Source organism: Ursus arctos, unplaced genomic scaffold (assembly GCF_023065955.2).
Source record: "Ursus arctos isolate Adak ecotype North America unplaced genomic scaffold, UrsArc2.0 scaffold_22, whole genome shotgun sequence".
In the NCBI taxonomy this organism is placed as follows: Eukaryota; Metazoa; Chordata; class Mammalia; order Carnivora; family Ursidae; genus Ursus; species Ursus arctos.
In genome coordinates this window covers 55,976,784-55,989,141 of record NW_026622897.1, presented here as the reverse complement: position 1 = coordinate 55,989,141, position 12,358 = coordinate 55,976,784, and the positions used below count along the sequence as shown (strand labels likewise).

General features: G+C 49.7%; 1 protein-coding gene across 4 annotated transcripts in view; it reads right to left on the bottom strand.

Moving 5' to 3' along the window:
- STIM1 (stromal interaction molecule 1) overlaps nucleotides 1-11,743 on the bottom strand; it is a 186,023-nt gene extending 174,280 nt beyond the window's left edge. For 2 of the 4 annotated variants that reach the window (XM_026517960.4, XM_044390861.3), the window contains exon 1: nucleotides 10,985-11,741. In XM_026517960.4, the coding sequence (XP_026373745.2) occupies nucleotides 10,985-11,123 (139 nt within the window). In that variant the 5' untranslated portion in view covers nucleotides 11,124-11,741. Of the gene's footprint in view, nucleotides 1-10,984 lie in introns of all 4 variants that reach the window. The other 2 variants (XM_026517961.4, XM_044390860.3) reach the window with 2 other exon arrangements.
- Nucleotides 11,744-12,358: the final 615 nt, after the last annotated feature.

The following is a 12,358-nucleotide window of genomic DNA, read 5'->3' as shown; positions in this document are numbered from 1 at the left end:
TTATCATTGAAGTTATTTGAGTTGTCTTAAATACATATTTATCTATTTGGCAATAGGAAGGGTGAGTTCCAGTGAACTTTGCCCTTGTCAGCAGAAGTTCCTTGAAACAAGACCTCCAGGAGTTTGGCCACCCAGCAACACACACAGACACATAACTGCTTTCTAACCTGTGCACGTATTATACAGGGCACCCGTCTCCCCTGGCGACTACGTTTAGGATGCTGGCTCTGGGAACTTGGCAAACATGGACACATTTGTTTTAACATACACAGTAGTGATGAGAGTTCTGAGAGCTTCCTGAGAGGCCTGAGATAACCCAGAGAGGCTGAACAGGAGCAGAGCCACTGAATCACCCTGGAGAGAATTAGAAGCATATGAGATTTGGAAGCCTGCCTGCCTGCCTGCCTGCCTGCCAGTGAGATTTCTGGTCACTACCTAGGCCAGAACTGCACAGAAGGCAGCCAGGACCTCTGTAGATGTGGCCAACAGAGGAAAGGGACAGATCTGTCCTCGCTGGGCCATGCTGGCAGCACAGCTGACTCTCTTAAACCTTTGCCTCCTCTACCAAGTCTCCCTAGAGGCCCTTTCCCCAATGCCCGGGAGGAAAGCTGCTGGGATGTCCGCTCAGGCTGGAGTTCTCTGAGGTCCAGGGGGTTCTAGAATCAGAGATAACATTTTCAAAGTCAGTGATCACCAGCCCATCCTACCTCCCTGCTGCACAACCAGCCCAGCAGGAAAGAAGCCTCCCTCCTCCACCCCACAAGCCAGGCTAAGAAAAGCAGTTCAAGTTTATTCTGTTCATTTGGCTGCCTCAAGCTTGACCTGAGATAAACCCATGTGGACCACGGAACCAAAGACAGGGACAGCAGGACCCTAGGAAGGCTTGTCCATGGATCTCATGTCGGCCTTCTCGGAGCACACCCCTCCTGCAGCCACCTGTGTTGCTGTGGCAAACAAAACCTGTTAGCCAGAGTCAGAGGCCAACCACCCCCCAGGGTAACTAAGAACTGGTCAAGCACAGCTTCAGGAAGTCCTCAACAAATAGGGATGAAGTACTAGTCAGCAGAAAAATAACGCTCACAGAACTCCTCAGAAAACCCACCATGTGAATTCTACCCCTAACCTCAGAGCACTGTTGTCTAAGCTTTTCATAGGAACTGATGTCAATTTACCCGGCACTCTCCCCCCGTGCCTACTCAATCCAAGGATCCACTCATTGCTATCCATTCACCTGTTCGACAAATACCTACTGGGCACATACTCTCTGACCAGCACTGTGGGAAATTCTTAAGGTCAACAAAACAGACATGGCTCTTGTCTTCGAGACGAAAACATGCAAAATGAAACAAAAGAAAAAAATCAGAAACAACAACAAAAAAAAAAGGTTTAAAAACCTATACACACGTTCATATAAATTGACGCTCTTTTAACCTCATTTGGGCCCTACAGCCGGTAAGGACTTCAGCCAGTGCTCCTGATTCTAGAGCAGGCTATCTCCTGCTTTAAGAGGCCTGAGCAGGGTGTGAAGTGCAGAGAGCTTGATCAGCGATGAGAGGGAACTCGTGGCTAGTATTCATGTCAGTGAATACTTCCCAGAGGACTGAGAGGTTAGGTAGGAAGAGAGGAGGAGAAGGGAGGGCATTCGGGAGGAGAGTACAATGACATAAGTAAAGGCCAAAGAGAAGCAGTGTGAGGTGTGTTCTGCAGACCAGGGTAAACAAAAAAGTGTGGCTGAGCCAAAATCCAGAGAGAGGAACAGAGGAAGATGAAGTAGGAAAAGTGGTCTGGGACCAGAAGCCTGGGTCGGGAAGGAAACTACCACCCATTGAGGGATTTTAGAGCCTGCACCACCTTTACCCCAAGCTCCCCAGCAGAAGACAAAAGTACAGGGCTGCTGGCTCATTTCAGGTTTCCTTTTCATGGCCTCTCATGAAATAAATCTGCTCCACTCTGACAAACACGGCAGGGCCGTAGCCATCCCTCTGCAGGCCCATCTGCCCCAGCAAGTTAAGCCAACACAGGCAAGGCTCTGTCAAATTCTCAGGGCCCGAAGAGTTTCCCCTTGGCACTTTCCAGGTGGCCCACGAAGCTCTAGATGCATTTACCCTGCCCATGGAGGCCCCAAGTCCATACCTAATGTAAGCGGCTAAGCCAAACAACAGTGAGACACGCAGCCCAGCGCTCAGACGCTCCTCCTTCAGGGAGCCTGCTCCGTCCATCCCAAGAGACAGAGATCTCTCCTTGCTCTGAACTGAAATGCCAAGGGAGTAGTACAGAATGCAGATAGATATTAGTCACCATATGCCACAGATACTACTGGGCTCCCTTTTCTGTGCCTTATATGAAAGCTCTCTAGCTGTGCAGGAGACTCCTCGGAAGCAGTGCTTGACGCTGGCTGTATACTCTCAATTCTGCCTAGCCCAATTTCTGCGAACATGATACAGTACGTGAACCACTTTCTAGTTCTCCTCTGTATAGGTCTCAGACCCCCCTAACAATCCAAACTGGCTGTGTTAGGGCAGACAGACTCCACAACAGAGTGGAAATAGCATGTGAATGAGAATCAGACAAAATTAGATCCTAGCCCTGGCTAAGACATCGTTACTCTGATACGTAAAATGAGGAGTTTGGGAGAGATGGTGCTTAAAAGCTCTTCAGCTTTGAGAAGCTAGGATGTTAAGTCCTAGCACCTAACACCAATGACCTAAGAGGTCAGAGTAAGTTTTTCATCTGTCAATGTGTAAGTCCCAATTCAATGCCACTTATAAGTCTAGCTCTCCAAGGCCAAGTTGGGGCAGTAAAGTCTCCAAGGTCTGTAGATGTACGATGGGCTTCAGAACTGAAGGTACCAAACAGAAGAGTTGCAAGACAAGGCTACAACCCACGATAAAAAGCTACTTTAGAATTGGGCCTAGAGACAGGAGGAATAAAGAGGGAGGGGCCGTACCAACTCTACATGTCGAAGCAATGAAGTCATGCATGAACCAAGAGGACACAATACCAAAGGGAGTACAGAGAGATTCCACAAAACTCTAGGAGGCAAGCAAAAGGGAATTAAGGAAAAGCTAAGAAGCCATTGTTCCCAAGATCACGGCCCTGGGGTGATACCATACGCATCTTCTTTTTACCAGAGGCAGGGTAAATGTATCATGGCCCTAGGATGATACCATAGGGTGATACCATGGCCTTCAGTGATCCCCACCTTGCTGGTATTCATGCCCTTGTGTAAGCCCTTCACCTTGAGTACGGGCCAGACTTACTGACTTGCTTCTAACAAACAGAATATGGCAGAAGTTGTGCCATATCAATTGTGAGATTAGGCAATAAAAAGACTGTAGCTTCGGCACTCCCTCTTGGATCACTTGTCCTGGGGGAAGCCAACTATCATGTCATGAGGCAGCCCAATGGAGAGACCCACATGGCAAGGGACCAAGGTCTGCCAACAACCACATAAATTAACTTGCAGATGCTCCCCCCCGCCATGGAGCCTTCAGGCCCAGCTTGATGCAACCTCATGCGAGACCTTGAGCCAGAGGCACCCAGCTACACAAGCACCCAGATTCCTAACGCAGAACCTGTGAGTCAGTAAGTGTCTACTGTTTGAAGCCTCTACGTTTGGGGATAATTGGTTATGCACCATTACTGGTGGGGACCAGGCCCATCTGGTCAGCCCTTTCAAGCCTGCAGGTGGGGCTAGGGAAGTGGTTACACCCAGTCAAAGGCAGGGGCTATGGGTCGGAAATAAGGTCAAATACAAGTACCCAGACTTTACCAGTAGCTTCCCGACAGCCTAGAGTAAGCCCTGAATAAAAGCTTAGCTCGGTCATACCCAGAGTCTACACCTGTTTGATGGGTGTGCCTCAAGTTAAACAATGGAACTGCAACAGGTTCAGAGAAACAACTACCTTCAGAGAGGTGCTGCCACAAGTAGACGCTCGGATTCTGACTGAGGTTTTTCAGGCCCACAGAAGCTAAGGGTGAGAGGACCCAACTATCCCTAATCGTGCAGCACTTGAGAGTTTATAAAGCCCTCTCACCATGTAGTTATCCCATTTCATCCTCACTACAAATCTATCCATTAAGGTTACCAATTCCCTTCCTACAAATAAATAAACTAAGCCTGAAAGAGATGAAGTGCCTTACCCTCCATGAGATCCATAGCTAGTAAGGAAAGGAGCTGCAATTCTCAAGTCCCCCTAAATCCAGATAGTTATTTCTGATGGCTGTGGCCAACGCAGACCCTTCTGCAAAGCCAAGCCAAAGACTATACTTTCAGGGATCATTTCTATAGTTGGCAAAGCCAAGCCAATCATCTCACTCTACCTCGAGGCTTCTATCCAGCCCCACCCACTCATTTCCCAACCCTCTCCTCCCCACTCCACAGGGGTCCTTGGTAGAATTAGACAGCCTCCCAGCTACTCTTAACTGCATTCTCTTGGTAAGGACTGAAAAGGTAAGAGTCTGGCTTCTTTAAAATCCCACACAAAATCCTTCCAAACTGATGTAGATGATTTTTTTTTTTTGAACAAAGAATGAGAAATTCTAAAACAGTGAACTTTCTAAATAAGTGAAGCTTATGTCTTCAACATCACCTAACCCTCCCCAAGGAAAAAATTTTCAACTTCTAACCAAGGGCTTAGTGAACTACAGGAGAATCAGAACCAGAACCAGAACCAGAAAATAAACCCCCTTCAGTTTATTCTACAAAATGTATTATATACAAAATATAGTACATGCCAAGCCTTGTGCTAGGAGCTTGCTGTCCTACCCTCCGAGGAGCTTATGGTGTACTGAGGAAGGCAAAGCACATACACAGATAACTTGAATAGCACAGCATGGTTCTTCAGATTATGGCCTCTACCGTACTCTGGAGCCGCACTTGGTGATCCGTGACTAGACTATCCAAACACCCTGTTAACACAGCTACCTCCAGACCACGGACGCTGGAGGCTCTGAGTGCCAGATCCGTGAGGAACACATCAACAGGTTATATGTTCTAATAAAAACAGCAATGGCTTGGAACACAGATCCCCAGAGGTATAGTTCTGATCCCGCCACTTTTTAGCTACGGGAGCAAGAACACAAATTTCTCAGCTGCAAATTTGTCACTTTTGAAAAGGCCACAATAATAAAAACAGTCCCACCTAATTCCAAAGTTGAGGATAAAATAAAATAGATTGAAAAAAAAAATGAACAGGGGCGCCTGGGTGGCTCAGTTGGTTGAGTGTCTGCCTTCGGCTCAGGTCATGGTCCCAGAGTCCTGGTATCGATCCCCACATCAGGCTCTCTGCTCAGCAAGGGGCCTGCTTCTCCCTCTCCTTCTGCCCTTCCCCCTAGCTTGTGCACTTTCCTTCCTCTCTCTGTCTCTCTCTCAAATGAATAAATAAAATCTTAGAAAGAAAGAAAGAAAGAAAGAAAGAAAGAAAGAAAGAAAGAAAGAAAGAAAGAAAGAAAGAAAGAGAGGGCGGGCAGTTCTGAGCATGGAAGAAAATATCAAGTACCCTGGGTGAGCAGCGCCTCCATGGGTTGAGTAAAAACCCAGAATGTGTAACAAGACATATGAGATGGTTTGAAAGGAAGAGAGAAAATATGATCCATTAACATAGGCCCTGATTCTACCTTTTCCAACAAACTTTAACAGAGGCTTTAGGCTGGGCACAATAAAAACAGAGATAAATAAAGTACAACCCCTCCTCCCTTCTTCCACAGACCTTACACTTGGGAGAGAGCAAACATATATAATGTGTTGTTATGTGTTACATTAGAAATTTATACAAAGTGTCCTGGGAGTAATAAAGAAAGCTCTGTATTGTTATTATTTTATTCCTTAAACTGTTTCCTGGGCACATGGTATTCAATGTATTATTCTTTATACCTTGTTGTGATCTTAAATATTTCATATTTTTTTATCAGCAGTAACAAAAAAAAATTAGAGAAAAGAAAAGAAAAGAAAAGAAAAGAAAAGAAAAGAAAAGAAAAGAAAAGCTCTGTTGGAAGCCCAGACTTCTCTCCCTAGAAGTCTGACAGCCAGAGCTGCTGTGTTTCCTGGAGTATCGTTTCCCACAAAGGGAAACGTACCACAGCATGCCCATGAAGTCATTAAGCAACGTATCTCAAAGTTACTCAGCAGGAAATGAGGGGCCCCTTGGTGCTTAAACCCAAGTCCTATGGAGCCCGAGGAAACCATTTCCCTCAACAAGACCTCATCCCTTCCTTACCAGAGAACAGGCGTCCTTAACATGAAGGCCCCACATTCCTGAGGAGCCCACAGATAGAATTCAGAAGGGCCTGTGAATTTGGATGGAAAAGAAATTTCATCTTCATTTCCAGTATTCTTTTACTGAAAGTTAACATTTCCTTCAATTTTATCTTATGGGCAACCAACCACAGTATTAGTAGCACTCCCTATGATTTTGTCACCAAAAGAAATGACATTTGCACATCACATTATACTTGCACATATCTCAAAATATTATTTACATTTATCATTACTTCAAAATTATGATAGTTCTTAGACCTGCCCCTAGATCACATGACTGCAGTCTTCCTGTCTCCAGGCTCTCATGCGAGGTAGCCGGCCAAGTATGAAGGAACTCTGCCCAGTTACTGTTCCGCCACCAAACAGTGAGACTCCACGTACTCACACTGGTGACCAAGGCATCTACAATCCCCCTTCCTCTAGCCTTCCCCAAGTCAGACCACCACTCCCTCCTGGGTCCCCTCTGCCTCTACGCAACTCCTCCTTCCAGGAAGCCCTCCCTAGCCACCCCGGCTGAGCCCAACCCACACACAGCTCTCTTAATCCTTAGTCAACACTGTCTACACTGCCTGGTTTTATGCTTCATTAAGCCTGTGCATTATGCTATATTTCATATAAAGCATGCCCCCTGCCCCCAGACTTAGACTTCTTTGGTAGTCCTAAGTCTCTTCCATAGCGCAAAGCAAGCAGTAAGCACTCATTACGGACTTGCGGATTGAATAACCAATTAAGTCTCGGTCCTTGACTCGATTGTCTTCTCTCGTCCCACAAAGAACCCACTGTGGAACTTGTATTTGATGCTTCTTTAGATGTCAGTTTCCTCATGTGTAAAAATAAGTGGGTTGAACTAACTGATGTTTCCACCTCTTAACTTCTGAATTAGGCAACCACTCTCTATCTCCCAAGATCTGAGAAAAAATGATGGGGGAAACTGAAATGCCTCCCCCAGCTCTCCCAGGCAGTGTTAGTCACTTGCTCCTCTGGGCTTCCCACAGCTTTGTGTGTGTGTGTGTGTGTGTGTGTGTGTGTGTGTGTGTATACAAACCCCTATCACTGCGTTTATCACAAAGCTGTGAGAGAGGGTATAACCGAAGGGCTGAGGTGGAGGCAGGGAGAAGAGTCAGGCTACCTGGGTTCGAATTCTAACTCTACTCCCTACGTGCTGTATAACCTTGAGCAAGTGACTTAACCTCTCTCTGATTCCATTTCCTCCGATATAAAACAGGGCTAATACTCAGCACACCGGATGATTGTAAGAATTGAGTGAAATAAAATGTTTGGAACCATGCCTGCCACACACTAAGCCCTGACGAATGCTAGTTGCTGTTACTGCTGCTGTTATTAATGTCTTCCTAGGCACTGAGTTGCTCCTTCAGCGGGATCTCTGTCCTCCTCCCATTCCCCCGACTGTAACCAGAGCACTGGTTATGCATTCTTCCACAGCACCACCACACGGTAATACATTTATTTATGGATTTATTTCCTGTCTCCCCACTAGACTGTAAACTCCTTGAGGGCAGAGAACGTATCTGTTCTGTTCATCCTTAAATTCCTGCCACCAAACAAAGTGTGTGGCACAGAGCACACACTCAAATATTTGTTGAATAAATAGTACACGGGCTGGCACTGTTCGAGGTTTGCTGAATAAATTAACCAAGCTAAGGGGTGATTGTCAAAGCTGAGGTGCGGTGCAGATGATGTCCTAGCTGCTTTAGGATTAATGTGACCCTCTCCCAGCCCCAATATTAGCCTCAGCCAAGCCCCACCCACCTGCCCTTGGCCCCAGTCCAGTTCCGGGAGCTACCCTCAGCTAAAATTAGCATAGCCACCAAGATGGCCAGGCCATTTATAGCCTTGGAGGCAGCAGCAACTAGCTGGGTGGGCAGACAGGGCTCTGGCCTCCCACTCCCATCAGCAGTTGATTGAGAAGCCAGCCTGCAGTCCACAAACCGCCTAGATCCCTATCCTCCACGGCCCTGTTCTGGCTATATTGAGTCACACCACAGTTCCTGATCAGAAGCCCTCAGTATCTCCAACACCGGCAGTCACAACCTGACTCACCTAGGATCCCCCACAAACATTCTGCAGAAAACCTTTTGAGTTTCTGGAAGCAATGAGCCCAGAGTCTATGGGAGGTTCCAAGCGTCAATTCCAGGCCAGCTTCGGAAATGCAGTCCCCAGGGTAGCACGCCCAGGCACAGATCTTTACCGAGAAAGTGACTTAGCACAGCTGGGTGTGCAGGCATCAAAGAGCCAGAAGGTGACAGGAATGGCCTCTCCTCTGTCCAATGAGAGGGCCTCTTAGCAGAGCACCTGCCTTCACTGCAGGAACAGGGCTTTAAGAAGGACATATACATCCAACGAGAGAAAAAATCCAGTTCTCTAGCCCATGCAGAAGACTCTCCAGGGGAGGAAAAGACAGCCCTTTCCTTGGATCTCATCAGCTCAGTTACCAGGGCCTGTCTAAATAACTGACCGGGAAGAAAGTAACATTATCTTGGCCCTGCCTAGCACTCCTTTAACAGGGCAGGCCCCGAGGAGATGGAAGAAATCTCCGACCTGCCTATAAGACAGGACCCAGTTTCTTCACCTATAAAAACGGGGATAATAACACCCGCCATGCATTCTACTAGGCTATTATGAGCCTTTTATAGGAAAAATAGCTGAGTAATTGTAAAATATAAACTATAGAGAACATATAAATTGACCGGGTATGCCAAATCCGATTAGAGAAACGGCAGCTTTAAGGGCCATTAAAACTCCTGTGTTCGAAGAATACATGGGGATGGGAAGGGCTACGAGAGTTCCTGGCTGCAGAAGAAGCTGCTCCCCAAATCCTTTAGCAGAGCCCAGTCCATAAGCCACCTCTTCGAAAAAAAATAAGTCCCTGTCTGAGTCAAAGTCCCAGATAGGCCCAAGAGGACAACCTAGAACAACAATGCTGGGATCTCCACATTCCCACAAACTATAATCACGCCTAGCACCTAGGGTCTCTCTCTGACACTTCCCTCCCTGGGATTCAGTATTATTATGACAACAGAAACTAATTTCTGAACTGAGAGGAATCAAGGACCAAACAAGAGGCCTAAGCGATATAATCAACATAGCCAGGCCTCTGAGATACGTTGTGAGGAGGGTTGTCCCCACAAGCTCAAGTCATGGGGTGGTTCTGAGGGAGGCTGGAATGCCTCTTACCTTAGGCAGGTGTGTGCATGCACGCACGCATGCATTCACACGCACACACACACACACACACACACACACACACACTTCCTGCTAGCAAGCTAATGCCTTAAATTCAGAACTTCACCACTTCAGCTCATGTCTCAAATACAAAACACCTCCCCCCCACAATACTCATTTTATGTCAGGCACTCATATTTTAGGGTGAGAAAAGAACATTTTATCTGTTATAAACAGGACTGTCACTGAGACAGCAGAGATGTTCCTAGGGTCTACTCCACGTTTGATCTGTATCTGCCTACTTGACTCTCCCTTCACAGCCCTATGAAAACCAAGCTTTGAGCTACATTCCCGGGGCAAGGAGACACCATATGGAAGAACAGGATTACTCTGCGAGAAAGACACATCTCCAAAATAACAGCCTAGGTGCTATGCTTGTACAGAGGGCAACCCTACTTGGAACTCAGCCCTGCCGGTGCACTCAGCCCAATCAAAGAAGTTAAAAGAGAGGGTTTTCGGAGAAAGGCTCTACCATCAAAGCCAGCATCTGGATCTACCCATGAAACTTCCCAGCCACCATGACCTATGTCTCCTTTTCCTCTTATATCAGCGGGTATCCACTGAGCAGTCCCCTCCTAAAGAACTCAGCTATAAAACTCTCCCTAATCTGCAGCCCGTTGCTTTGGACAGATCACAGTGACCGGGTGAGAGAAATAGGGAAAGAAAACTGAGTTCCTTCTAAGCCCTGTGTAAAACAACTGAATTTTTTAAAGTATTCTTTTCTTTTGCATTCTGCCACAGAACTCCGGGGCTCCTGATATGTGACAAGGCTCCATGAGTGCATAAAGAAAAGCAGGACAGATCAAAAATATCATAGAATTCCTACCCGCATCAGTCAGAAGAAATGGAACTAATCAACAAGTGGCCCCAGAAATTATACCATACCCACAATAAGAAAAAGCCATGTAACTCCTTAGTGGTAAACAGTATTCAATCTAAAGAACTGCCTTGATATTTCAAATGGGATAGCTAAAAGACAGCAGATTACCTAAGGGAAGGGAGGGACTAAGTTTCCCACGCTTCTTGGAACAGAAAGGCACACCTCCACACCAAGCTATAGGGCAAAAGAGTTGGCCCAGCCCTGACTTTCCCTGCCCAACCCAAGTAGCCTCAACCTCCCCTGGGCTGCCAAGTGCTGAAACTGGCCAAGAGCAATAGACTTATCATCTGCCTAGGCCGTTCTTCCAGACAAGTAGTCCTGAGAATGGGCCTTGGCTTGCTGATCTGAAAGGTCAAGGTGCCCCAAAGGCCAACCCCTTCTCACTGCCAACAAAAGACATCCTGGGGAGAGAGGGGGAAAGTTGTTGGTGAGGGACACAGACATTAGCCATGGTTCCTGAACAGAACGAACTCCTTGGACTACTGAGAACGGGCAGTGCCATCAACCGCACATGTAGAAACCTAAGGTTCAACTTGCCCACTCAGGCACCCCAGTTCTGGGTCAACGCTCCCAGCCCAGCCCAGTCCGTGGCAAAGCCTTACCTGCTGCAGTGGACTCCTCAGAGCTAGCCCCCGAGCCAGCTCCCGTCGCCTTCTCGCTGTGGCTATGGCTGAAGCTCTGGCCGTGGTGCAGGAGGAGCCCCCAGAGGAGCCACAGGGCAACACGGGCGCACACATCCATGACTCCAGGTCTCAGTCAACATGCGCCTGATGTGAACACCTCGGGATCCCAGAGCAAAGCCGGGAGCCCAGAAGTGTAGCTGACAGTCCTGGAACCCCAGGCAAGATGCCCTCGAGGCGCCGCAGCTGTCCAGCCACCCGCCGGCCTGCCTCCTACGACAGCCAAAGGTCAAGTGCTCCAAGTTTGGGCGCGGGAGGAGGGCGGGTTCCTCCGGTCCAACAGTGGGTCCGCCGGAGCTGCGGCGGCCTGAGCGCCGAGTCTGCTCCGGCCGCTTCCGGAGAGTTTGGACAGGGTGTCTGCGGGGCCGCTGTCAGCTCCGCAGCGCGCTACACCTCTGCTGGAGGAGGCGGACGGACGGGATCTCCCGCGGGCACCGGAGTGGGGGAGGGAGGGAAGAGAGGGGAAGAGGGGAGCACCTGGCCTCTCCCCGCCGAGTAGCCGCGAGCAGCACAGGGAGGGCGTGCAACTCGCAGGTCCCCGCGGGCGCGGGCGGCTCCGGGATCCCAGGCCTCCTAGGCCGAGGTCAGCGCCCCCGCCCAGTCCCGTGCCCAGGCGGCCGGCGGTGCCCAGGTTCAGCAGGCGGACGCGCACTGGCCAGGCCCGGGACAGCGGCTCCCCGGCAGGCGGGCGGGCGGCGCGGGGCGGGCCAGGGGCGGGCGGGGGCGTGCTCTCCTGCAGGCCCGCCCCGCGCCGCCCGGCCCCCAGCGAAGCCCGGCCCGCCCCAGCGCCGGGCTTATCCCGGAATAACCTGTTAGGGGCAGCCGCCGGGCGCCCCCAGCCCGCGTTGGGCTCTCCCCGACCCCGGTCCGCCCTAGAGTCTGCCAGGACCCCCCTCCCGCGCCAAGGGTCGGGTTCCGGCCTCCCCTTCCCCCACGGGAGTCTCTCCCGCTCTAACCGCCCGCGGATGGGCGGGCGCGCCCCGGACACGCAGTTGCTCAGGTAACCCAGGCCTGCGGCGACGGCGGCGGTAACTGCCCGGCCCGGATCTCCGGGCCTCGGTGCTGCTCCACTCGCCTCAGCTTTAGAGCCGGGCTAGACAGAGGCCCCCGGCACAACGATTGCTGCCCTGGGATGCCTGAAGCGACAACGGCCTGGCCGGGTTGGGCCGGGGGCACGCTCCCAGCCCCCCACCTCCGGGCTGGCTCTCAGGCTCCACCCTCCCGCTGCGCCGCGCAGCCAATCAACTTCCTCCTCTCTGCAGTTTAGGAACCTGCGCGCTTAGTCACCCGCGTGCA